Source organism: Trypanosoma brucei, chromosome 9 (assembly GCF_000002445.2).
Source record: "Trypanosoma brucei brucei TREU927 chromosome 9, whole genome shotgun sequence".
In the NCBI taxonomy this organism is placed as follows: Eukaryota; Euglenozoa; class Kinetoplastea; order Trypanosomatida; family Trypanosomatidae; genus Trypanosoma; species Trypanosoma brucei.
This window is the reverse complement of record NC_007282.1, coordinates 378,708-402,447: the sequence shown is the minus strand read 5'-3', so window position 1 is coordinate 402,447 and position 23,740 is coordinate 378,708. Positions and strand designations below refer to the sequence as shown.

General features: G+C 50.1%; 6 protein-coding genes across 6 annotated transcripts, besides 1 other annotated feature; all 6 read left to right on the top strand.

The window, feature by feature from the left end:
• Nucleotides 1-614: 614 nt before the first annotated feature.
• On the top strand, nucleotides 615-14,054 carry Tb09.160.0650 (hypothetical protein, conserved; the record flags this gene model as incomplete). Its single annotated transcript, XM_798373.1, has 1 exon — nucleotides 615-14,054. The coding sequence occupies one exon, from the start codon at nucleotides 615-617 to the stop codon at nucleotides 14,052-14,054; it is 13,440 nt and encodes a 4,479-aa protein (XP_803466.1).
• Nucleotides 14,055-15,079: 1,025 nt separating this feature from the next.
• Nucleotides 15,080-15,367, top strand: Tb09.160.0640 (hypothetical protein, unlikely; the record flags this gene model as incomplete). The annotated part of the gene is made up of 1 exon (XM_798372.1): nucleotides 15,080-15,367. The coding sequence occupies one exon, from the start codon at nucleotides 15,080-15,082 to the stop codon at nucleotides 15,365-15,367; it is 288 nt and encodes a 95-aa protein (XP_803465.1).
• Nucleotides 15,368-15,421: 54 nt separating this feature from the next.
• Tb09.160.0630 (hypothetical protein, conserved) lies at nucleotides 15,422-17,617 on the top strand (the record flags this gene model as incomplete). The annotated part of the gene is made up of 1 exon (XM_798369.1): nucleotides 15,422-17,617. One exon carries the CDS (start codon nucleotides 15,422-15,424, stop codon nucleotides 17,615-17,617), a length of 2,196 nt encoding a protein of 731 aa, XP_803462.1.
• Nucleotides 17,618-18,071: 454 nt separating this feature from the next.
• On the top strand, nucleotides 18,072-18,995 carry Tb09.160.0620 (peroxisomal membrane protein 4, putative; the record flags this gene model as incomplete). The annotated part of the gene is made up of 1 exon (XM_798367.1): nucleotides 18,072-18,995. The coding sequence occupies one exon, from the start codon at nucleotides 18,072-18,074 to the stop codon at nucleotides 18,993-18,995; it is 924 nt and encodes a 307-aa protein (XP_803460.1).
• Nucleotides 18,996-19,449: 454 nt separating this feature from the next.
• Nucleotides 19,450-19,473: a microsatellite.
• A 209-nt stretch (nucleotides 19,474-19,682) lies between these two features.
• Tb09.160.0610 (hypothetical protein, conserved) lies at nucleotides 19,683-21,080 on the top strand (the record flags this gene model as incomplete). Its single annotated transcript, XM_798366.1, has 1 exon — nucleotides 19,683-21,080. One exon carries the CDS (start codon nucleotides 19,683-19,685, stop codon nucleotides 21,078-21,080), a length of 1,398 nt encoding a protein of 465 aa, XP_803459.1.
• Nucleotides 21,081-21,593: 513 nt separating this feature from the next.
• Nucleotides 21,594-23,399, top strand: Tb09.160.0600 (hypothetical protein, conserved; the record flags this gene model as incomplete). Its single annotated transcript, XM_798365.1, has 1 exon — nucleotides 21,594-23,399. The coding sequence occupies one exon, from the start codon at nucleotides 21,594-21,596 to the stop codon at nucleotides 23,397-23,399; it is 1,806 nt and encodes a 601-aa protein (XP_803458.1).
• Between the last annotated feature and the right edge of the window lie 341 nt (nucleotides 23,400-23,740).

Genomic DNA, 23,740 nt, shown 5'->3' with positions numbered 1-23,740 from the left:
AGGTTTCCACTTTTTCGTGCTGAAGTGCTTACACTTTTTTCTGTTTAACATGTTCTTTCACCTCCTTCTCATAAATTGAGGCCCACGGCTGTGAATACCTATGTGCCACCTTTCCTTTTCGCTCTGTTCATCCTAACCCAAGTTGCTGTTTCGATTTCCTACCGCTTTCGTCACATTTGCATCTTTGCCTTTCTTTAATTTCTTGGGCTCCGATTTTTTTTTGGTGGCTACTTCCGTTATTGCAGCAGGGTGAGAAACAAACCAAAAAAGGAAGACGGAGTGTACGACGGAGTCGTAGAGAGGGGATATTCGTTGTTGTCCCGTCTCGTTTCTGTTGTCCATTTGTACTTCCCACCTGCTACTGTTGTCTTACGTTGCATGGTAACTGAAAGGGGGCACGCAACACGACAAGAGACTGCCCGGCAAAAAGTTTGTTCCGGCACATTCATCTAGAGAAAAAGGGACATCCGCTCAAGAACGGAAGGAATTGAGGGGGAGGAATAGTGACTAATCAGGGAGAGAGGAAGGGAAACAGTACGGATCACTATTTGTAAATAAGGAAGAGGAAAGGGGGAAGGTGAGGGAAGATCAGGTTGGTATATTACAAAAGTAAGATGGAAGCTAATACAGATATTCTGTGCAATGCCGTTGTGAACCGTATGGGCGAGATGTTTGGGGAGTTTGGGTTCCAGTTTGATTCTAAGCATAGCTGGAATGACGTTACCGACGTGACGAAGTGGCAGCTTCAGGTGGATGAGGAAACAGCAGGGGAAGACACTGTTGAAACTCTCTACGATATAGTCTTGCCTATCAAACAGCGTCACAAAGTGGTGAAGCTTCGGGCTTCAAGTTTTTATAGGGCCCGTGTTCGTGTGTATTCGGAGAAAACGATGTCGTGGAGCGTGTGGTCGGAGGTGACACGGACGGCCACTTTGGCGGCGGTTACGGGCCAAATCAATGATGTTGGTGAGGACTACGTGCGTGTGCTGTGGGACAGACCTGCAAGGGCCCCAACGGGCATCGCTGCGGAAATCGATGCTGATGCCACCCGTTCCATTGCCGATATTGACGACTTTGAGTTACGGGTACTCAGGGAATCTGATATGAGGCAGGAATTTTGTGACCGCTTCGAAACAGGTGTGCGAACACACATAGTTCGAGGTCTGCGGCCAGGTACGGCTTATATTGTTATGATTCGGTACAAGACGCTCATCAACACCATGAAGAAATGGGTGGAGGTTGGTCGCTTCCTCACTAGGCAGACGAATGTCATGTCACTCCTGAGCTGCGGTGAGGATGTTGTTACCGTCAGTTGGGCTCTAGCCAGTACTTCAGACGATACCATCGGTTACGTTGTGCCAGATAACGACGTGCACCGCTATGAGGTCCTGGTTCAATCGGATTGTCAGACTTTTCGCTCTGTTGAGTTCCCTCAACAAGAGCGGACGTACCGCCTAGATAAGTTAACACCAGGGGGTTCTTATATTTTCACTGTCCGTAGCCTGAGCGTGCAGGGCTATTGGGGGAGGTGCTCTGAACCGCTTTGCGTGCGAACTGCTAGTCGTCCGGAGCTATCTGTAGTTGCCTCAGGGGAGTCATTCCTTTCTTTTACCTGGGCCAGAATGATCGACGCAGAGACGGAGACTCAGGTAGAGTACCGTCTCAGTAGTCTTAACTCTGTGTACAAGCAGGAGGAAAGGCTTGATGTTGGACCGTTGGCAGATGATAAAGTCATACACATTGAGGGTCTCACATCCGGGACGGAGTATAATGTATCAATACGGACGTTCTTGAACAATGAGTGGGGTATGTGGACAGAACCCAAGAAATTTCGCACGGAGGCAAGGGCTTCATTAACTTTTTTGGAGCGCGGTGAGGACTTCATAACTATGAAACTCGAGGGAGAGTGCAACGGCCGCTTTGCATCTCGATTCAACATCGTTATTATGCAGGTTGAGAGCCATGACGAGTTGAATGTTGTGAAAGATGAGGAAATCGTGTCAGATGGAGATACATGTATGTTTACTGTAGAGAAGCTGAGGCCCAACACCATGTATATTTTAAAATGCAGGTCATACCAATTTAATCGTCTAACTGGTTATGAGGGATGGGGTGAGTTCACTGACCCCAAACACACACAAACGCTGCAACCACTTGGTGTGAGACTATGGGATATTGGTGAAGACTTCGCCCAGGTTGTGTGGCGTCGTGGACTCTCTGACGTACCCCTACCTATGGGATCTTCTGATATGGGGATCTCTGAGTTATGGGCCGATCTCAAGTATGAGCTTTGCGTCGACTGCGTTGATTCTGGGGAAACCGAAGTCCTAAGGGAGGAAATGTTGGGAACGAGTTTCAAGATCAGCAACCTACAGCCTGCAACAACTTACATCGTCTCAGTCCGTGCATGCAACGAGGTGGAGCAGTGGGGTGCTTGGAGTCGCGTGAAGCTGCGTACACTGGCTCCTATGATGATGCATGTTGACGAAATCGGAGAGGACTTTGTGCGGCTCATGTGGGAGCGGCAGCTAGTTGACGATGTTCTGGTGGGTGGAGACGGCATTAATACAAAAGGTGATGACAGGGACAATACGGTGGCCGTGGCAGCTGCTGATATGTTCGTATCGAGCTATGCTGTGTTTGTTTTCAGCCGGGAGCTCTCTGGGTCGTCGGCGAGCTCGCTGAGTGGCTATCATATGGGTGGGAACTCTGAAGTTGCCCGGTACAAGGTTGTGTCCAGTGAGCACACGTCGTTACGTGTGGAAGACCTGCTTCCTGATCGAGAATATATGGCTGTCGTGCGTGCGTGCACGTCCACGCGGATGTGGGGCTTGTGGAGTCAGCCGTTGCGCTTCCGTTCAAACGCACAGTTTCGAATTCCGGTGAACAACCTCATCATCGGAGAGAATTATGTAAGCATTGTGTGGAGCCGAGATGCCAATCCGCTGAAAAACAAGGATGTCCACACTGGAGACTTGACCGTCACAAAGCAGGAACTGCGCATACAGAGTATTGACCAGTCCTACTCCAAGGACCATTCACTACCAGCGGACATGCGGGAGCTTAAGATTTACGGACTTCACCACGCCACGGCATACAACATTCAAATACGAGCCGCTGGACCAAGTGGGGATTGGGGGCTTTGGACCCCGCCCGTGCAAATACTCACCCGTGATACCATCCTTACTCGGGCTGTAGAAGTAGCAGACGATTATGCCATAATTGCTTGGGAGCGGCGTCGTCCGCCGAACCAGAAAAATTACGCAACCGGGAGGGGTGTCGTAACATCGTATCATTTGCGGGTGTTCAACGTTGGGGGTGTTGTGTTCGAAGTTTTTCTTGGCGATGGAGACTCACCGTACCGTATCTCCAACCTGAAGCCGGATACATACTACTGCGTGGAAATAAAGGCAAATTACAACGACGAGGAGTGGGGCTCATGGAGCTCGCCACTGTGGTGCCTTACGATGAAGAGCTTGGAAATCCAGACGAGAGTTATATCCGAGGAGTTCTGTGAAATCAATGTACACCGGCCCCACCAACAGAAGCGGCTTCCTGAGGACGATGGAAACAGAAGCAGCGACGATAGAGTAGTAGTATTTGGCCAGTGCCGTCCTTGCCTTATGTTGTGCGTAACATCCCCCGTAGAGAACTTGTTGCCTCATAGTTCCACAGGACAACTTAAGCCGCGTGTGCATAATTCGTCTTTGCCAGTAAACGCAGCCGACCACCGTTTGATATACCAAACTGAATTTTGTAGCACAACGGAAGACACAGAACATACCATCCCCAGTCTTCGTGCCAACACCGTGTACTGTGTTTCTGTCCGGTCAAAATTGACGAACGGTGAATGGGGTATGTGGTCGCAGCCCCCGCTTTTCTTCGCCACGGTGCCACCCACAGAGGTAGAGTTCACTGATATTGGAGAAGATTTTGTCAGTGTAGGATGGAAACGCAACAAGCACAACATCCCGCCACACGTTAGTGGATCGTCAGAGGTGAAACTTGAACAGGGAACTATTGTAGCCTCTCGAGTAAAAATCCGTGAAATTGATGGAAGTTTTCAGAAGTTGATTGAAGTAAGCAATTCTCTCACTGCGCTGCACATCAATGAACTGCAACCCTCGACCACATACGGTATCGTGGTGCAAACTTGTGGAGAAAATTCAGTGTGGGGCGTGTGGAGCACAGAAGCAAAGGTGCGCACTATTCCTGGAATGGATATCTCCATCCACCACGTGTCCGAAGATGCCGTGTGGGTTTCGTGGTCGCGAATGTCTGACACCTCCAATTTGGTTAGTTTTGACACTGCTCTCAACACCGATGCCACTGCGAAAGGTTACGAGGTATGCATCGCTGGCGACGGATATTTCAAATTCACGAAGGAGGTGCAAGACAACAAGCTGTTTTTTCGTGGTCTTCTTCCAGATACGGTGTATAAATTCGGTGTGCGGTCACGTGGCTCAGATAAGCAGGATTGGGGAATTTGGGCGACCCGGTCGTTTCACACCAAACCGAGGCTCCGTGTGACATTCGGGAACGTTGGCGAACATTTTGCCATTGTTGAATGGCGTCGCCATCTGCCCACGTGCCTTGACCGCTGTGACACCGAAGCGGTGTTTGAGTCTGAGGATGTTGTGCAGCAATTCAGACTAAGGGTGGAGAGAGTCGGTGATCCGGTTCATTACGTCTACGATCTCAGCCCGTACGTCAGCAGTTTCCGGCTCAAAGATCTGCAGCCATCTGCGGAGTATTGTGTCTGGCTGTGTGCGAAGGGCTACGAGGGTATATGGGGATTTTGGAACGAGGAGGCCCGCGTACGCACGCTACCGAAATTGCAGTTGGACATTACGGCCATCGGTGAAGATTACGTCACAGTGTCTTGGTTTCGACCAAATTGGGCAGGTGATAGGAATTGGGAAAATGAAGGTGAGACGAATGCAGTGGATAGGGCCGTGAGCGGGTACAAGGTACATGTACTGGACAAGGAAGGTAATGAAGTGGTATCACAGTATGTCAATTTTAGGCAAACAACATGTACGCTGTCGTCGCTGAAACTTTCAACGATATACTCGGTCGAAGTGTCAGCAAAAGATACATATGATGAACTGGGTTTGTGGAGTGATTCTAGGCGCTTCGTGACTCTCGAATCAGTTGAAGCAAACGTGCTGCTTGTCGGTGAAACATTTTGTCAGTTGGAATGGGGCCGCCGCAGCGATCTGGCAGAGCGGCGCAGCGACCTTGTGGACCGACGCAGCGGACGGCGCACTTCCGGCTTCACAGACGGTGAGGGGAGCAGTGACACCGGAAGCTATAGCGCCGCGTCTGAAGCTGCGTTGGCGGCAGAAGGAGATGTGGGCGGGTCTGATGTTGAACAAATAAAGCGGAGGGCTAGCAGCTGTGTTTCGATTATTAGTCGTGGTGCCCGACATGTTTATGGTTGCACTGCATCCTCTGAGTTAGCGAGTGGTGAAGGTGGTGACGGGGACGATGATTACATTTTTGATGAGACGGTGATGCGTGGATGCCCTGATATCCTGCAGTGGCATGTCCAGATGGAGTGCCGTCGCCTCTCCGGTGGCCTACCTGGTGCAGATGATATTGTAGAGTTTTATGCTCCGGCGGCCGAAATGGGTCGACTAGTTACAAATCTTCAGGCGGATGCCGAGTACACCCTTACCGTACGGGCGCAGGATAAAAACAACACATGGGGTCACTGGAGCAAGCCACGGATATTGGTAACGTGTCCGCTCCTAAAGTTAAGTACTGACAGCATAACCGAAACTTTCATAAACGTTTCATGGACTCGTCCACCCATGACAAGAGCAGTGAGCCACTGCTTCTGTTGCTACCCCGAGGAAGCGGACATCCACAATTACCAGGTGCACATCGAACCTCTGGCAGCGGAAGAGCCGTTCGATGAGCGTGATGAACCTCTTGTAAACGGTGCCCGACTATACGAAACCTCCCAGCGATCACTGCGACTCTGTAATTTAACCCCAGGTGCGCATTACCGTGTTGTTGTATGCGAGCAACGGATTGATTTCAGAGGGAAGTTCGTGCCCGATTCATGGGGAACTTTTTCCCAAACGGCTGTCGTGGAAATGGTTCATCCGATGGGTGTTGTACCAATCGAAATTGGTGAGGACTACTGCTTGGTGGGGTGGCGACGCGTTCCCCGGAAGCTTGACACAACCCCAGAAACGGGTATTATTCGTGGTGTGGTGAAAGTGACTGCGTATGAGCTTCGTGCCACTCGGTTGGATGCTAAGGCAAAAAAGAAGTACGAGGGCCCCCTTTCGCTGGATACTGTTCTCTCTCTTGAGCCCACTGCAACCTCGTATCATTTAGGAAACCTTGTGAGTAACACCATATACGCGGTGAGCATGCGTGCCAAGGCAGAGGGGTACTGGGGTCCGTGGAGCGAGGTAACGAAGTTTGTGTCGCAGGGTCGACTGAAGGTGAAGGTACACTCCGTGTATGAAGATGTTATTCTGGTGAGTTGGAGTCGACCGCTACCCGATTGGGCTTGTGCTCGGCCTGATCTCAACAAACCTGATGACTTGGGGGACTTGCCCCAGCTTTGCGGCATGTTTACAGAAACTGATATCCTCAGTGGTCTGGATGCGGGGTCCGACGCCGAGCCTGAGCCGGCGTCCGTGCTTCCCAGTGACAATGGAGTGGAAGGCAAATTACAGGTCGAGGACGGTGAGGATGACGGCAACGATTGGGACGCAGTGCAAATTGGGGACTACTCCATCGAGCGTTACGAGCTTTATCTTGAGGGCATTACGTGCGATGTGCAACAGTGCCTTACGTTATCCAAGTACCAAATGTCTGTTCGTATCACCGGTCTCCAACCCGACCAGATTTATTCTGTGTGCGTGCGTTCATTGAGTGAAAAGAGACACTGGTCGATGCTTTCTCACCGTGAATCTGTGCTAACTCTCACCTCCATGGTTACCGAAGTATCGCACCACACCGAGACGATGGCGATTATCCGCTGGTTCCGGATACCGCAGGATGTCAGAAAATACGAAGCATTCCTTGAAGAGCGCCGTACCGCAGAGGAGCGACGCTGTGATGAGCGTGAGCGACACGAACTTTTCGACATGAAACGACGGTTACAGGAACTGGAGGAGTCAGAGGAGCGGAATAATTTGAAAGACCACCTTGAGTTACGGCACGAGCACAACGCAGCGGTCCGCAATGACGCAATACATCACCTCCGTGTTGAAAACATTGTTTTGGGCGACCCAGAGGTAACAGGATACCACCTGCGATTTTATGGTGAAGGAGTTATGCCAACCATTCAGGGAGTTCATCATTTATTACTTCATTCTCCCTCTCAAAAGATGGTTGGGCGAAAGCGCCGAGCGGAATCTATGAGATTATTGACCAAAATGAAGCGGCAGCAACGCAAGCTGATGTCAGGAGCTACCAGTGCATGCCATATGGAGTGCGCCCATGTGGACATGTCGGCTCCTGGTGGCGCCCAGTTGGCGACGTCCTCGGACGGTGGGGAGCCGTCAACTCCAGCAGTTGCAAACATGGATTTGGGTCTACCAAGGGAAGACTCTGTCCTCTTTGACGTGCAGTTACGCCCCGAAGTGCTCTCCATTACCGTGAAGGGTCTCACGCCCGATTCACCTTTCGAGATGGAGGTGCGGACGCGGAACGCCGTGGGGGACTGGTGCCCATGGAGTGAGCGCAACCGGTTCGTAACGTTGAGGCCAATCGAACTTCTGCATGAACGGTTTGGTGAGCATTTTATCAGTCTTTATTGGCATCGCTTACCACCAGCTGTGTCGGCGAAAATTGAAGCAGACGAGAGGCAGTTGTTCGAGCTTAACAAGGAGTTTTCTAGTATGTGCCCCAAGGACATTAAGGCAAAGGAACAGGAGCTTTCGAGTGAAGAGCAGCAAGAACTATACACTAGGATTGCCACCTTTCGTGACCTTAAGGAAAGCGTCAAGGCGAAGAGGAACTGGCTTGCTAGCGGTCGTGGTGAAGTAGTTGTGCACGAGCACACACCGATTAGGGGTTATCAGTTGCGTATCATTCATCAGAATGGCACCTTTGAAGATCATTACATTCAAGGCAAAAGTAACGGAGATACTAACGAACCCATCATCTGTGCCTTCACGGTGAAGCAACTGGTATGGAATACTATGTACACGGCACTTCTGTGTTGCGATTACGGTGTAGGTTGGGGTCCATGGACGCCGCCGTTGAAGTTCATGACGCAGAGCCTCATCCAGTTGTCCATCACGTGCATATCTGAAACCTTTGTGGACATCGAGTGGCACCGAGCTCCAAATAAGCGTCTGCCACCTATAGATGAAGCTAACACACTGAGAAGTGATGCGTCTTCTCATGAAGGATGTGTTTGTCAACTGCGTATTACATGGGAGAGTGAGAATGAAGATGATGAGGGGAAGATCTGCGAGGAGTACCGCACCATGCGCTCGTGCTGTGTCTTCCGTGTTGACAAGCTGCAGGTGGACACAAAGTACACGTTTGAAGTGCGTGAGTGGGGTGCTGAGGAAGCTTGGGGGCTTTGGTGTGCTCCAAAAACATGCGTTACAATGCCTGGTATGTCTGCAACTGTGGAGAAACTCGGTGAAGATTGGGCCCAGATAACCTGGAGGCGACGAGATCGAAGAGTAGACTACGACAATGATATGAATGTTCTGCAACATGGCGTGGATAATGAAATGTTTTACGTGCGGGTGTTGGAGTTACAAGATAATGGCGTTGATGGGGAGAGCTGTGAGGAACCCGCGGTAAGCGAAGAAGAACTAGCGCCAAAGACGCTAGCAGATGAAATTGTGGGAGTTTTAACCACTACGCAGCAGACACAGGGCCCTCTGCCCCCGCAGGAGCATCCGGTTGAGTACGAAAGTGATGGGAGTGGTCGGCTGCACCTAACTAGACGGTTCAACAAAGACACATTCTCTTTCCGAGTGGAAAATCTGAAGCAAGATCGTTTCTACAGTGTCCAAGTTATGAGCGTGACCACGGGAGGCCAGTTGGGCGCGTGGAGCGCTGAACAACACTTCCTCACGATGTCGAAGATCCGGGTCAATGTGAAGCACATCGACGAACAGTACGCCGAAATTGAATGGAAACGCGTTCCCCCCAGGCAGCATCCGAGAATGGATATGGCTGAAGTGTTCACCGGGAGTTACGTTGCATCAGCATACATGATTGATGTACTTGGGCGTGATGGCTTGCAGTTAAATGTTGTACTAACGGGAGCCACCAACACCTACTACCGTTTGAAAAGCCTGAACCTGGACACAGTTTATACCGTCAGGGTGCTTTCCATTGACGAATGTGAAGCATCAAGTATGTGGTCGGAACCGCTTCGTTTTGTGACACTTAAGCGCCTAGAGGTTTACCCCACACAAATCACAGAGCACTCTGTCATGTTGGAGTGGGGTCGTGAGGAGCAACAACCAAAAGGTGATGAGGGTACCGAATATGAGGGGAGGTTTGATCCAACGATCTGCGTCGGGTGTCGCGATTGCTCCGGCTACCTTCTACGCATCTATCGCTGTGATGAAGCCAGCCGCAAGTTGTTGTGCGAAAAGCGGTTTGCTGGTGATCTTCAGGAGTACCGCCTCGATTCTCTCACCCCGAACAGGCCGTATACTTTTAAAATATGCGCGTCGAACAACCTTGGTGAATGGGGCTTCTGGTCGGAGGAACGTTGCGTGTACACCATGAAGCTTATAAGCGCGGAAGTATTGGCTATTGGTGAGGACTATGTGCGCCTTCATTGGAGGCGCAAGGAACCCGATGAACTGCAAGTAATGGTGCGCACATCCACAGATACTAACGGTACGCTAAGTGACGAAGGTGAGGAAACGTCCAACGGGGGAAGCAGTGGGCGTGACAGCGACGATAACACACCCATCACCGTGGGGGAAAGCAGCAGAAGTGTTGGGGGCCAGACCGGAGATTTCTCCGAAAGTTCTGGTTTCGCTGCGGAGTCTCAAACAACTCTGGAAAGAGAAGATGGGCGTCGCTCCTCCTTTAGGGCCATGTCACCTGACAAACTGAAACCCGGATTGTGCCAAAAGAGATACCCCCTTCTGGACCAACCAGAAGTAAGGTCCGCGATGTACAACAGCGCAAAGACTCGTGTTGCATACTATGCCATCACTTTCGTGCAAGAAGGTGAGGATGAGGGTGTCACATTCAACGTGCCAGGTGAGAAGACGACATTCACAGTGTCGTCGCTAAAACCAGACAAACGGTACTCTTTGGCCGTCCGTGCGTGCTACGGAAGCGGTGAGTTTGGCCTCAGTAGCACCCACGTTACCTGTGGAACACTCAATCTGTTGAGTGTGGAGTTGATTGGCCTTGGTGAAGACTACCTAACGGCGTCGTGGCAACGACTTCCGAACTCATTTGCCACGAGCGACCTGCAACCTTCGGATGTAGAAGAGTTGATTTGCTATGAGCTAGCTGTTCACGACTTCACTGATGTGTCATATGGCGAGGAGGATGCAGAGGAGCTTCCCCCCCGGTTACGCCGCACGATGATAATTCCATCAAATGTTCGTAACAGCACAGTAAAGGAGTTGCTATCTCATCACCGATACCGTGTGAGTGTGCGACGTTGGTATAAGCCGCACGAAGAGTTTGTTGTTGATACCATACATCCCGAACTCCCACAGGCTGAGGATGAAGGCATAGTGGAGGCTCTCAACCAAAGTAGAGCGGAGCCAGGTGCGTGGAGTGATGGTCTATATGACGTAACTCTGCGTGACATGGTGTGTTTCATGGATGACGGCGCTGAGGACTTCTTTGCTGTCCATTGGGAGCGTGACCCGCGGGCCCAACCACTACCAGTGCGAAATCCGTTTCCCCCCAAGCCCGTGGATAGCTACCAGCTTCGTGTTTATGAGGTGGGCCCCAATGCTGCTGCAAATGAAGGGTCTTTGCTAATTGACAAACCACTCTCAGGAAGCGAAACCACTTATGTTGCACGCAATCTGCGTCACGATTCGCTATATCGAATTCATGTGCGCTGCTGCGTGGACAATGTATGGGGGCGGTGGAGCCGAATCGTCCATGTTATGACCTTACCAAAGTTTGCCGTCGAAATGAGTTCTATTGGTGAAAATTACGCCGAGTTTTCCTGGCAAAGACCCCGTCGATCTCTGCTACTTCCAGACGGATCGGAGGCGCTCTGCGGCAATGATGATTTCCTTTCAACGTTTCAGGTGGACGTTATCGGTCTTGAGCACAGTTACCACATTAGCAAGCAGTTCAAGGGCGCGCGAAACAGCTACCGGGCTAAGTTGCTTGAAGCCGCCACTGTCTACTCGGTGTCCGTGCGTTCCTTGGATTCTCGACGGGAGTCGTGGAGCCCCTGGAGTGATCGAACGTTCTTTGCGACTCTAAAGCCGATGCAGCTTATTGTCTCCTCCCCTGGTGAACAGTTTGCCACGGTGGAGTGGTTCCGTGACGAACAAACTGTGCAAGAATACGCGGATATTGTGGGGTGTTGCGGCGAGACCCCGGCTTCTGCTGACGAACCAGAGAGCCTTCCTAGTACTACAAACAATGCCGTTGCTGCAGTTCCCGTTGTTCTTGGGACACCAGAGGTAATTGCATACCATTTGTGTGTGTTCGCTTCGCAACACTCTCCAGCCCTCGCTATCGTTGATAAGCAGTTCCCGAAGGATGTGAACCGCTACCGTATCTGCTCCCTGGAGGCTGATGCGGCCTACGTTGTCGTTGTACGCTCATGTAATACGGACTCGCGCTGGGGTCTGTGGAGCAAGGAAGGGTTATTCCGCACGCAGCGTGTGTTGCGATTAGATGTGGTGAATGTAGGAGAAATCTATGTGCGTATGAAGTGGGACCGTGGCGAAGGTGATCGCTCCGAAGAAAAATGCAACTCCCAACCTCGGCTGGATCCCTGCGAATACCAGCTTGTCTTAAAGGGTGGTAATGAAACTGTGGAACATGTAATTAATCCAAGTGACTGTGGCGTGACGGATGATGAGTTTCTACTTCCGACCTATTTACTGGAGGGCCTTTCTCCTGGTTTGGATTATCTTATGGCACTTCAACCTCGGTATGATGAATTAAGTTGGGGCCAATGGACCCCCACGGTTGGTTTCAAGACACTGTGTCCCATTTGTGTTGCCCTCAACGGTGTTACATGCGACTCCGCAGAGTTCACCCTCAACCGAATGGAGCCACCCCCACCCCCCGAAGCTTCACCGGACGCGACTGGCTCTGCAGCTGGTAGAACCTCCACCGGAAAGGGTAGGACCGGTTCGAGGGGCAGGAAAGGTACTCGAAGTCCCAAGGGGAGCAAGGGGAGTGGAGGGTCAAAGCGGGGCAAGTCGGGCAAAGGAGCGGCAGCAAAGCAGTCTCCGTCACCCGTTTCGGAACGAAGCCTGCTCCCTAGGCTTGTTTCACCTCCTGACGCACAAAGCAGTGGCAGTCCTACTGGAATAGCATCGCCACCGGCGCATGGGGATCCACTGCTCGGGGGTGCCAGGATTGTGGATGGAGAGGTTGGTGAGGAGGGAAGCATGGAGCGGAAGGCAGTTGTTCAAATTGTAAAGAAATATCAGGTTGAAGTACGCAAGACAGACGAAATTCCTTCTAAAGATAAGGATGACGATGGGGATGAGGTTAACGCTACTGCCGTGAACAATGACGCTGCTGCTACAGTTTATACTGTTTCAGCTGGGGAGGCTGCGGAAGCGCTGCCACGTGCTGCAGCCCCTCTTGAGGTTGAGCCCGCTGATACGCAGTTGCCTGCGGCCAGTGGCGCTGCGGCGGCAGTGGAAGGGGAAGTAGATGGTGCAAATGCCGTTGACGTTGGCGCTGCTTGTACCGTCGGGGCCGGTCCCACGGAGGAAGGCGGGGACGACTTTCTACCAGATTGGCGCCGCATTGTTCTGTGTGCCTCACAGGCAAAGCCTTATTTCCGACAGCTTGAGTTTGATGTGGAAGGAGAGGAGGGTCCAATGAAGAACATCACGATTGATGGCCTCACCGGCTGCACCTCCTACACTGTCAAAGTCCGAGCGATGGATGAGCATAACTCTTGGGGGGCTTGGGTTGAGGTCAACTTGACAACGGCACCATTCCCACCTCAATCTGTAACTCTACGGCGGCAGAACGCTCAAACAGGTTTGCTACAGTGGGAGGCTCCAGACTGTTATCATGCGTACAGGTATGTTGTTGAGCAGTCACATTCTCCAACGGACTCCCGTGGGAAACCAAAGGGATCGGTGGAATGGCGCGTTATCGATATTGTTGAAGAAACTAACTGCCGTGTGCGATTTACGGGACCCGCCGCGAAGGTGCGTTGTCGGGTGAAGTGTTCGCTTGTTGATGAGGGTAGTCCTTTCAGCGAGTATTGTGAACCCGTTGGAGTGACAAGTGGTACTGCGCCAGAGCCAGTTACCGATCTCACGGTGGTGGGGACCACGGACAACAGCGTCACGCTGATGTGGACACCATCGCGATCAGAGACCAGTAGCAACCGGTCTGGCAATCGGGTTATTAACTATCGTGTTTACATTGGGGTGCGTAACTGCACACCCATTCTTGCAAGCACAGTCTCTGACTCGACGTTTACACTTGAAGGGCTTGAACCGTCAACGAGCTACACCATCCAGGTGGTTACCGAATGCAAAGACGGTATCAGCTACAACAATCCCATCGTCAATGCCACCACGAGAAGTGAGAAGGATGTTGCTATCACACTCCCCCAAATTGTGGATCCCTCGCAGGAGTTCGCCGCCGGCGAACACTCACCAACGGCAAAGGTTATTACGCTACCTGAGATTTCTAGCGCTCACCACGTAATGATCCCACAACCGCCGTCCAAAGGCAAACGAGGGAAAGGCGATATGAGGGACGCTATGCGTCATGCAGCTTCGTCCTCTGGCAGCAGTCCCGCCCCTGGTGGAGTAAAAGTGCCCTCATTGCCAATAAATGCGCCCTTGTCAGGAAGAGCTGCTGCAGGGAGGGCACAAAAAACGGCTAGAGTTGGTTTGAGCAGGAGATGATCATGGATTGATTTGGGCGTTCTCGTACCGTGTAGCAGCTGAAGTAAACTTGTGATCTGTAAAATTGATGGTGTGAGCGGTGCTACATGTTTTTCCACCTCGTGCTTTTTTTTTTTCGTTGCTCATGTTCGTTCGTTCTCGTTTCTCCCCTCCGCTTTGTTGTCACATGAATGTAATGCAATTTCAAACATCTTTAGACAGTGGCAAGCTCTGTGAAGAAGAAACTGAGGGTATGGGAAGATGGTAGACGAGCAGCTTGAGAAATATTATGGACCATCACAGTTTTAATTTTTCTTTGACTCTGTACGAGCGCATTCTCTTTTCTACTTGTTAATGTATGATTTAGTGTCCTCTTGTTCATCAAGGTGTTGAGCTCGCGCATGGACTCTTTTTGTGCTTGTATGTGAATTTTTCGCTAGAGCTCATTTGTTCATCCTTGTGTTCCACCTTTGATCAAGCAAACTACCTCCAGCTCCACTAGTTTGTGTGCCTTTTGTCATGTATGTATATAATGTTTTCCCCCTCCCTTTCTGCGGGGGCGGGTAATTATCCCTTTTTTTGTTTCGTCAAATATGAGTACTTCGCTGGAGAAAAAAAGAGGGGGGGGGATTTGGAGGCACGAGTTCATGCGTGTGTGTATCTGTGCGCACACGCACTCCCGATTACAAGTCCATATTTCTGCCTGTCACATTTGTGGTGGGGAAGTTTTGACATGCAGTGAGAAGGAAATAGAGGGGAAATTAGTGCAACCTGTATGCACTTGTGCCCGTCCTCACTTTGTCTTTGGTATGAGGAAAGACTGGTCCGTGAATGTATGTAATTATATGATTTTGTGCGTGGCTGAGTGAAAAACTGCGTGCGAGAGGTGTGTGGGAGTTTGTAAGTGAGAACTAGATGTTCCGGGAATGAAATAGAAGACTGTATTTTATTCCCCTTATTATTTCTCCGTTTATAATTTCCCCCCTTTTTTATGTTTTCTTGTGTATGTGAGGCGAGTTTTTAGATGTACCAACTTCAGAGTGAGGATGTTTGCTCGTCCGATATCAATATTTTGTTTTGGTGCCCGCACCACACATTTCCCCACCCTGCGGTCCACTGCACAGTCCTTTCAACATGTTTCCTTGCATGCTGCTGCTTATTCAAATCATTTACATTTCCATACGCTTTTATCCCCTTTCCTTTCCCTTGTCCATGCGGTGCGCAAACACAGCGTTTTTTTTTGTTATTCAGTGGGCTCCACGTGTGCCAGAATTTGTTGTTTTAAAAGCCGCATTCACGTTGGCGAGTTCGTCGGGAAGGAAGTGAATCGTTAGGAACCCAGGATAGCAAAGCTAAAGGTAAGATAGTTGGGCCCGATCCCCTTTGGAATGGCACGAAGTGAGGGGAAGAGAAGTCCAAGTGACAGTGACGATCGAAGCGATGAGGATCTTTTTGCGGTATTCCATGACCCCAGTGGAAATGTGAGTGGGTCGGTTGATTCCACAATCGGCGTGGCGCCAAACTCACAGGCTAGTCGTCTCAGTCAAGTGACTGCTGCTATGGAAGACCCCGTTGTATCTCGGCTTGCACTGCACGACCTCGGCACAAGTGTCTTTCCAGCAAATAAAACTTTTAGTGGGGCAGAAGGCAGTACCAACCCCTCCGCTTCGTTCATGAGTGTTGTCACGGCAACTCCCACTGCAAAAGGAGGTGTGGATGATGCCCCAATTAGGAAGCCGCAGTTAGGAATCGTACGGGAGCCCAACAGCAATATTAAAGTTAGTCGACCAACGCGAAGTTGCGAGCAATTGGCCGTCATTTTGGCGCAGCATCCCTTTACCACGTTTGAAGGACTTCGACGATCTGTTAAGTCAGCTGGAGGAAACTCATTGCCCCCCAGTACTGTTGTTGGTGTGGTGGTCCATAAGACGGAGCCAAAGCGAGCGTCTACCGGGCGTGGATACGGTGTTGTCTACTTGTGGGATATGAAAGGACCATTTGTGAGCCCTGCTGGCGAGGTGGCCATTCTTCTTGGCGGGTCTGCATTTGATACACATTACACGAGGATTCTGAGCGGTTTGGTGTTGGCGGTGTCAGGAATGCAGCGGATGGAAAATCAAAGTGTAGGAAAGACAACTTTCAACGCCACCACAAGTGGGGGCTCTACCGCGAGTGGCGACTGCGGAATTTTAAAGGTTACCACATGCGACCAGGTACGTGTACTGGGCTTCGCATCAGACCTTGCTACATGTCAGGGTACTCAGCAACGGTCTGGAGAGCTCTGTAAAAATATCGTCAATAAGTCGTTATCGAATTATTGTGCACATCATATGGCCAACCTTCAGCGTGAGGCACGCGGTGCTGCCCCCGGTGTTAGTGGCAAATTCCGGTCACAGCCCTTGGGGACAGCTCGATTGAGTGCGCCGGCGTTAACGTGCATAAATCTGGCGACTCTCCAGTCTGCCCAAATAACCGCCTCCAAAACGTCGTCACAAGCTTTGCGGCGCCAAAAACTCGGCTTTCTCACGGTGAGGGGATCCACTGGCTTACCCGCATCAACTCCTGCATCAGCAGATGTTATGGCTGCGGGAAACGCCTACGCGGGTGTTGTCGCAGGCGACGTACTTCCTGTTAACGACGTGGCCCAGAACGCGAAGCGTCTGCTAAGCAACGGCGATGGTAAAGGTATGACCTCTAGCTATATCCCTACGCAGATTGGCGTAGGAACCCAAGGTCGTGCTGTGCTTGGGGCTGCCGCCGCTGCGGAGGAAGCAAAGAATTTCGATCGCCTTCTTCGCCTTGCCCTTCATCCGAGTCAGCGGGGGACCAAACGACCACGTGAAGGCTGTGAACAACCACCGTGGGTGGAGGTCCGCGAAAAGTTTGCCCCACTTAGCGCCCCTCACGACCGTTCAGCCTTCGCTCCCCTGCGGGGAGGTCGCCGTGGTGACGCAATTTTGACAGGGAGAAATAGCTACAATAGTGGTGTTACCACGCAGGGGGGAAAGGGTACACGCAGTGCTATTGTTAACGTTGTTGAGCGGCAACTGCGTGCTGAAGGTTCATTGGCTAAATTTGCCGGACGATCCTCTGTAGGGCAAGAGGAAGTGAGGCTGCGAGAAACTACCGCCAACAAGACTGGTGGTTCTGCACCTCCCCCCGCGTCTCTGCTGGGAAAAGTTGCAGAGTCACTTCATAGTGTCAATGACGAACTGCGTGCTTTAGACGAGCGTCAGCGACTTGAACGGCAGGCCGAGCGGCTACTTCAGCAGGACAAAGCACTGGAGGCGCTGGCTGATGTTACAGAGCAGAAGTTAAAGGCACATTACTGTCGGCAATGTGACCGCTGGTATTTACGTCGCAACGAACGGTGCAAATCGCTAGGACACATTGTTGAGACACGGGAGACAGTACGTCGCTTCATTCAGTGTGAGCACTGTAGGTATAAGACGAGTGTGATTGGTGATGTGCGCCCCTCAAAGCTGATTCCGCGGTGCCCACGTTGCTCCGCTGATGTACAATGGCGCGCGAGCAATGCCGCACCGGAGAATGCCTTAGTTATTAGCCTTCGAGAGGATGCGTAACATAGTATGACCATAAGTAATTATCGTCAACACCACCTTCTTTAATTGATTCTTTCAGATGTGTGGTGCAGCACTCGATGCTGGTTTCTCGGTCTTGCGTTTACTCACGAGCGCTTTTTTCAGCAGTCACTTCTCCGTTGAACCGCACCATGCTGTTCTCCGCTCCGTTTGTAACCGGGAAAACATCATCATGGGTGTGAAAGTGATAGAATTTTTAGTTACCATATATTTAGAATGTCTTTTTTTCTTCTTTAGCTGCAAAATGTTGTGATGGAGGGGCAAGAACCACGATCGCTCTTCCCCGTTTTTCACGTTCAATAGAGTGCGTATATCAGCGATTCCGCTTAGATGTGACCTCCATTTTTTTTTTCAATGTAGCTGTCACTGCGAAACGGTCTTGGGGAGGGTCTATTTTTCGTTTGCTTAATTATTATTCTTTCATTGTTTTATTGATATGAGGCCTTTTCCTACCCCAAGGCCTGCGGCTATTTGTGATTTGTGGCATCTGTCAGCTACCGGTTATTGTTTTCCGGTCACCCCCAGTTGCAATGTTCACATCCGCTACTCTGCGTGGACTCCGTTCTTCGGACTATCCATCCTCTTTTTCGTTTCTGTTACCGTTTCCTGCGTTTCCGCTTTAGTTGGGACCGGATCAATATCGACAAGTCACTCCGTCGCTAAAGGAAGGCCACAATTACGTGTAGTCATGGCGGCTGAGCCCGCGGACAGGGGTTGTGGTCCCATTAGTGCAGCCAAGAAAGTCACACTTCTGATTGACGACATGATTCGGTCTGGTAAGTACAAAATACTATTTGATGCCCTTAAGTCGTTCCGCAACGGATTTGTCTACGGCGCTCGTATTCGCGCTCCTCATGCCCTTGTGCTCAACTTGGTTTGGAGTAGCGCACCGTACAGCGTCATTGCCCGTCGCGTATTCGATGCCACGCGTCAGCACGCCCTTCGACTGGGTGCCACTGCTTTCACGTTTTCGCTGCTCCGCTCGCTAATGGCTTTGGTAGAGGGGAGGCAACGACCCTGGCATAGCGTGGTGGCGGGGTTCATTATTGGTTGCTTGTATTGGGGTGAACAAGGTGCTGTGACTGTCCAGATGAGTATGTACATCCTCTCCCGCATATTAAGTGCGTTGTTTTTCATTCTAATGGAGAGGTTGGCTGTTACAACCTCTGTTCACCCACCTCCTTGGGCATTTCGGTTGTACTCGGGTGTGCTGTGGATGTTCGTGATGCCCCTTTTCTTATACCACAGGGAGGCGCTGCAACCAACGATGCGCACATCTATGCAGTACATATACGAGGACTGTACGCGTTACAGCAACTGGTATAACTTACTTTGCTTTAACAGTGATACTTCCTTTTAAACAGTGGCTGTGAGGAAGCAAAGGGAAAGAAAACAATGAAGCCACAGTCCACGTATAATATTTGGTGCGGTTTATACCAGTTCTTTATGTGTGTATGTTTAAAGGCTACACAACTTTGGTGTGTCATCGTGGTTTGCATCCATTCAGTGAGTAATATGGTCAGGGGTTGCCTCCCATTTTGATGCTGTGCTAATGCGTGGGGAGTCACTACCAAGTTGACGCTCGCCGTGACAAGTTTCCTGAATCCCGTGCGCTTCACGTTAACGTTCGTGTAACACTCCAGTCTGTTGATTACACGTGTTGAACACCAAAATAACAACAACAGCAGTAGCAGTAGCTTTGCTTTCCCTGTTTCTCTATTTTCGTCTTTCTTATTTACAATTTGGTCTAATTCATACTTTTTACAGGTCACTTATCTTACCCATCTCACAGACATATACATATAGAAAAAAAAATATATATATATATATATATATATCTCAATATTCTCAAGGTTGGTTAGTGGGACGCCGAGGGTACAAATAAGAGACGCGTGGGGTGTTAAACGAAGCATTCCGATTTCTGGGTGCGTGAGAGGCTTAACAAGTGTGAGGTGTTCTTTTTACAACACTTCGCACGGGCACCTCAGTGTGGAGTTGCACTACCAGTAATAGAGCGTAGAGGGGAAAGGAAAAGTACTTAAAGTTAATGACGGGGTACAACTTGAAAACTATAGCGAAGGCCGAGATTGGGAGCCTTTGCCATGATATTTATTTATTAGACCCTGCGAGTGGTGAGTCCTTGGAGGCGCATGTGCGTCTTGCCGAAGCGGAAATGCAGGCGTTGAGAAGACAGAAACAGTTTGTGGAACACTTCGTTTCACAAACTGTGGAAGAGCGGCGTGCAGCTGCGAAGGCAAGGTGCGCTGAAGCTCAACGCCGTCGTGAGGAGTTGACGCAGAAGATACAACAACTCCGCGGTAAAACATTGGGAGAGTCGCATCACAATGGATTGGCTCGCCGATGGGCCGCGGCGTATAATGAATTAGCACACTACAGGGAGCGCGTATCAAATGCACTAATGTGTTCCCCGTACACAATTGTCACCACCGTTCAACAGGAGGCGGGCATTAACAGTTCATTTGATCTTTGGCCTCCACTCTCTTCTTCGGCAACATCCGTTATCATGGAACTTGATAACGCAGGGGAAGATAGTACGTCACTTTCTCCTAGCGTTCTTCGCGATCAGTTAGAGCTGATCGCCAAAATGCAGTTGCGTGTTAATGCTCTTTTAAACCGCGAAAGGCACCGCCGCCAACTTCAACGTGAGTGCGTCTCCGACTTGCTGAGGGATCAAAAAAAACTTCTACTTTGGTGCCAGGAACAGATAGCCACGTTGAAGGAGTTAAAGTCGTTGGAAGACCTTCGAGAATTCTGTGCTTCCTTTGCCTCGAACGTAAATGTGATGGACACCAACTTCCTTGTGTTATTGGAGCGAAGTGAACTGCTAGAACCGAACCAGACGATTCGCGACGCCCTAATGGAGGTAAATCGGGAGTGGATTGAACTTGCCGTGTCTACATATCAAAAAACTCGGGAAGCTTTGCGGCAAACTCATTCATTATCGGGTGTGGAGGAGGGATGCAGGCGCTGGGCTAACGTTTTCGAGCTGCGAGTGAAACGTATACTCACGAAAGCATGCGCTGTGTCGAGCCACCCTGTCGCCGGTCATGAGCATTTACCTGAGCGGTTGCAAGAGAACTGCGCCTCACTATTGAAGGAGTTTAGCAACGTTTCCATCGTAATGCACCACATATGTAAGCTTAGTCTCTCTGAGGAGTTTGTGGCACATCTCGAAGGGGCGCTGCGTCGCACGCTGTTGACACCATTGTCTTTGCTTACACATACATTTGCAGGCGATGCACAGTTTGTTGCTCAGCGTGAGTATGCAGACCGCTTGCGGGAGGTGTCAGAATGGCTTGATGGGCGAGCAACCGGCAACGCCTACTCTCGCATCATGAAGCAAGTTGAACATCTCCGGACCATTGCCGAAAATCTTCTGGAGTCGCTTCCAGAAAAAGACAACTGCGCTGACGTAACTTCTTAGGTACGGGACTTTATGAAGGCACATGTCCTGTTCAACACACCTTTCAGTTCGATACTTCTTCCGTAGAGTTGAGCCTGTTATATGCTTTTGTTTTTCTGTTACCCTTCCCCAGTTTTTTTGTCCTACAAGTTCTTCTTTTTTTTTTTGTGTGTGTGTCTGTTTGGTTCGATATGCCCTTGTCTTCGCAATTTTACTGCCAAATCGGTCACTGAAGTTGAATGGATCTGGATAGATGAAAATTTGTATATACAGCTTTCCCTACTTGGGGTCAGAATATTAGAGTGGGATTGCGTGATAGGGGTGAGTAGAGGGGATGAGTGCGGGAGTACACGATACATATATATATTTTTTTCAAAAAAGAAAACTTTATATACGAGCGTCTTAACTAGCAGTGAACCTTCCTGATTTAAGTTGTACGTGGGGGTGCGTATGCAATTACTTATTTCCTTCCCCCTCTCTTTTTTTTTCTTCTTTGTCTTTGCTCCGAGTTGTTGTACCTAGAGCACAGAAGTCATGGAACTACTTGAGACGGTGGAGGTACTTGCGAACAACAGCGTCCGGTTTCGCTACAGCTGCCCTGTACAGATCCTACAAACAATTGCTAGGACGGATACTGTTCACTGCAGTCCAAAATTCGGGATTGGGGATCATCTGTGGCGGCTGCATCTTCAGCAGCGTTGCGCTCCACCATCTAACGAGCCCTACCTTTCTGTACATCTCCAACTCTGCACGCAACAGCATGTAGTGGCTCAATTCAAATTAACTTTGGTGTGCTATATGGACACACGGTTGTCAAAGAGTTCCACATTTAGGTGCACCTTTCAGAAAACCGGTAGCGCGTGGGGAGTGAATCATTTCGTGCCACTCCGACAACTGACTGGTGCGCAGAGTGAGTTTCTTTACCGAGATGAAGCATCCAATGCTTACTTCATAGATATAGAGGTTTTGCTAATGGTTTGTGATACAAATGAGTCGCAGCGGAGGCGCTCCCTCAGCATTTCCTCTAACCCATGTCCTGCAAATGTGGATCGACATCGAGATGCAGATTCTTCCGCTCGTAGAGGTCACGCCGGGGACCGAGTGAACGGCAGTGTGCACCGCTCTCCTTCAAACAACCAACGTTTCACACAAGCCCCTGGGAATAGCTTCATCCCAAGTCCTTTGACTATACCATTGCGGGCGCCCCTTTTATACCCTTTCGAGCATCTGGAGGGGCTTGCGGATATGACATTTGAAGTGGAAGGCGGTTGTTTTAAGGCACATCGCTGCATCGTGGCTGCCCGTATGCGCCCCATCCTTCCAGCTGCAATACTACCATTACAACCCGGATGTAGTGTTGCCATTTCCGTATCGTCGGCTGTTTTTTCCGCCTTCCTTCGTTACATATACACGGAAGAACTCCCGGAGCAAGGCGTTATGTCGGCGGAGGCGCTTTTAGATTTGTATCTTCTGGCAGCTGCCTGCGAATTCTATGATCTTTGCAGCCTGTGTGTGAGGTTCGTGGAGCCGCTTCTGACGTCCGAAAATATCCTTAACATTGCGTTGACGCGATTTAACGCGGCTGATGAGGTGCTTAATGCACTCTATTTGTCGGCACTGCTTGAAAACTACGACACACTCATTCAAGACCCGAAGTTTGAGGAAATACCCGGTCACCTCTTCCGTCGACTGTCACTGATACTTCGCAGCCAGGAGACGGTGCCGCCAATTTGCATTCCCGCCGTAAAGAATACTCTTAGCAAGCAGTTGACGTGGTTGGCAGAGTCTGGTGAATACAGTGACATAAATTTAACTGTTGGTCCCCAGAAGTTTGTGCTGAAGGCTCATCGGTTTGTTCTTGCCTCACGTTGCATTCTTTTCTCACAGGCAATGGGCTCCAAATTGCCGTCATCTCAGCTGTCATTCACTTCGGAGGAGTTTGACTTTTCTCAACGCGCATGGCACAAGCTGCTCGCGGCTATTTACTCTCACCACATCGATTCTCAACACGACTTTTCGGCGGAGGATGTTGCCATTGTTCTGAAGATGCATGCCGTATTTGGTATGGATGGACAGTTAAAAAAAGAGGCCGACGAGGCATTTAATTATCAGAACGCTCTCCGAATGCTCATGTACTCAACAAAACATCAGGTCCCGGAGTTACACGAGCGTGCCATCAAATATGTGGGGGGAAATTTTTTCACTCTGCTTCAAGAGGAGCCACAGGTATGGGAGCTTGTTGGTGAACTACCGCAGCACACTGTAGTGTCTTTGTTCCGCACAGTTATAGAGAATCAAGGTTTCAGTAAATGCCAATCAATTGGACAAACCCAATTGTAAGAATGCAGTTGAGACGTGTGGAGCTCTTTTCCAACGAGTTTGTACATAGAGGTTATGTGCGCCAGCTTGTGCGTTTTTTTTTAAATTTCATTTGGTGTTTCGTTACTTGTTTTTGGGTGTTTTTTAGAGGACATAGACGGCAACAATGTCGACTATACAGGGGAATAAAAAACGAGGAAGGTACAAAAAGGGAGATGGAATAATTATATAGAGTAGGAGGATGGGAGGTGCCAAGAACCAGTGGTTGCAGCGTAGTGGAATGTTTATGAAGTGACTATGCAGCGTGTGTGTTAGGTTGTTAATTGCTCCAGTCTTATATATCTATATCTATATCCTTATCT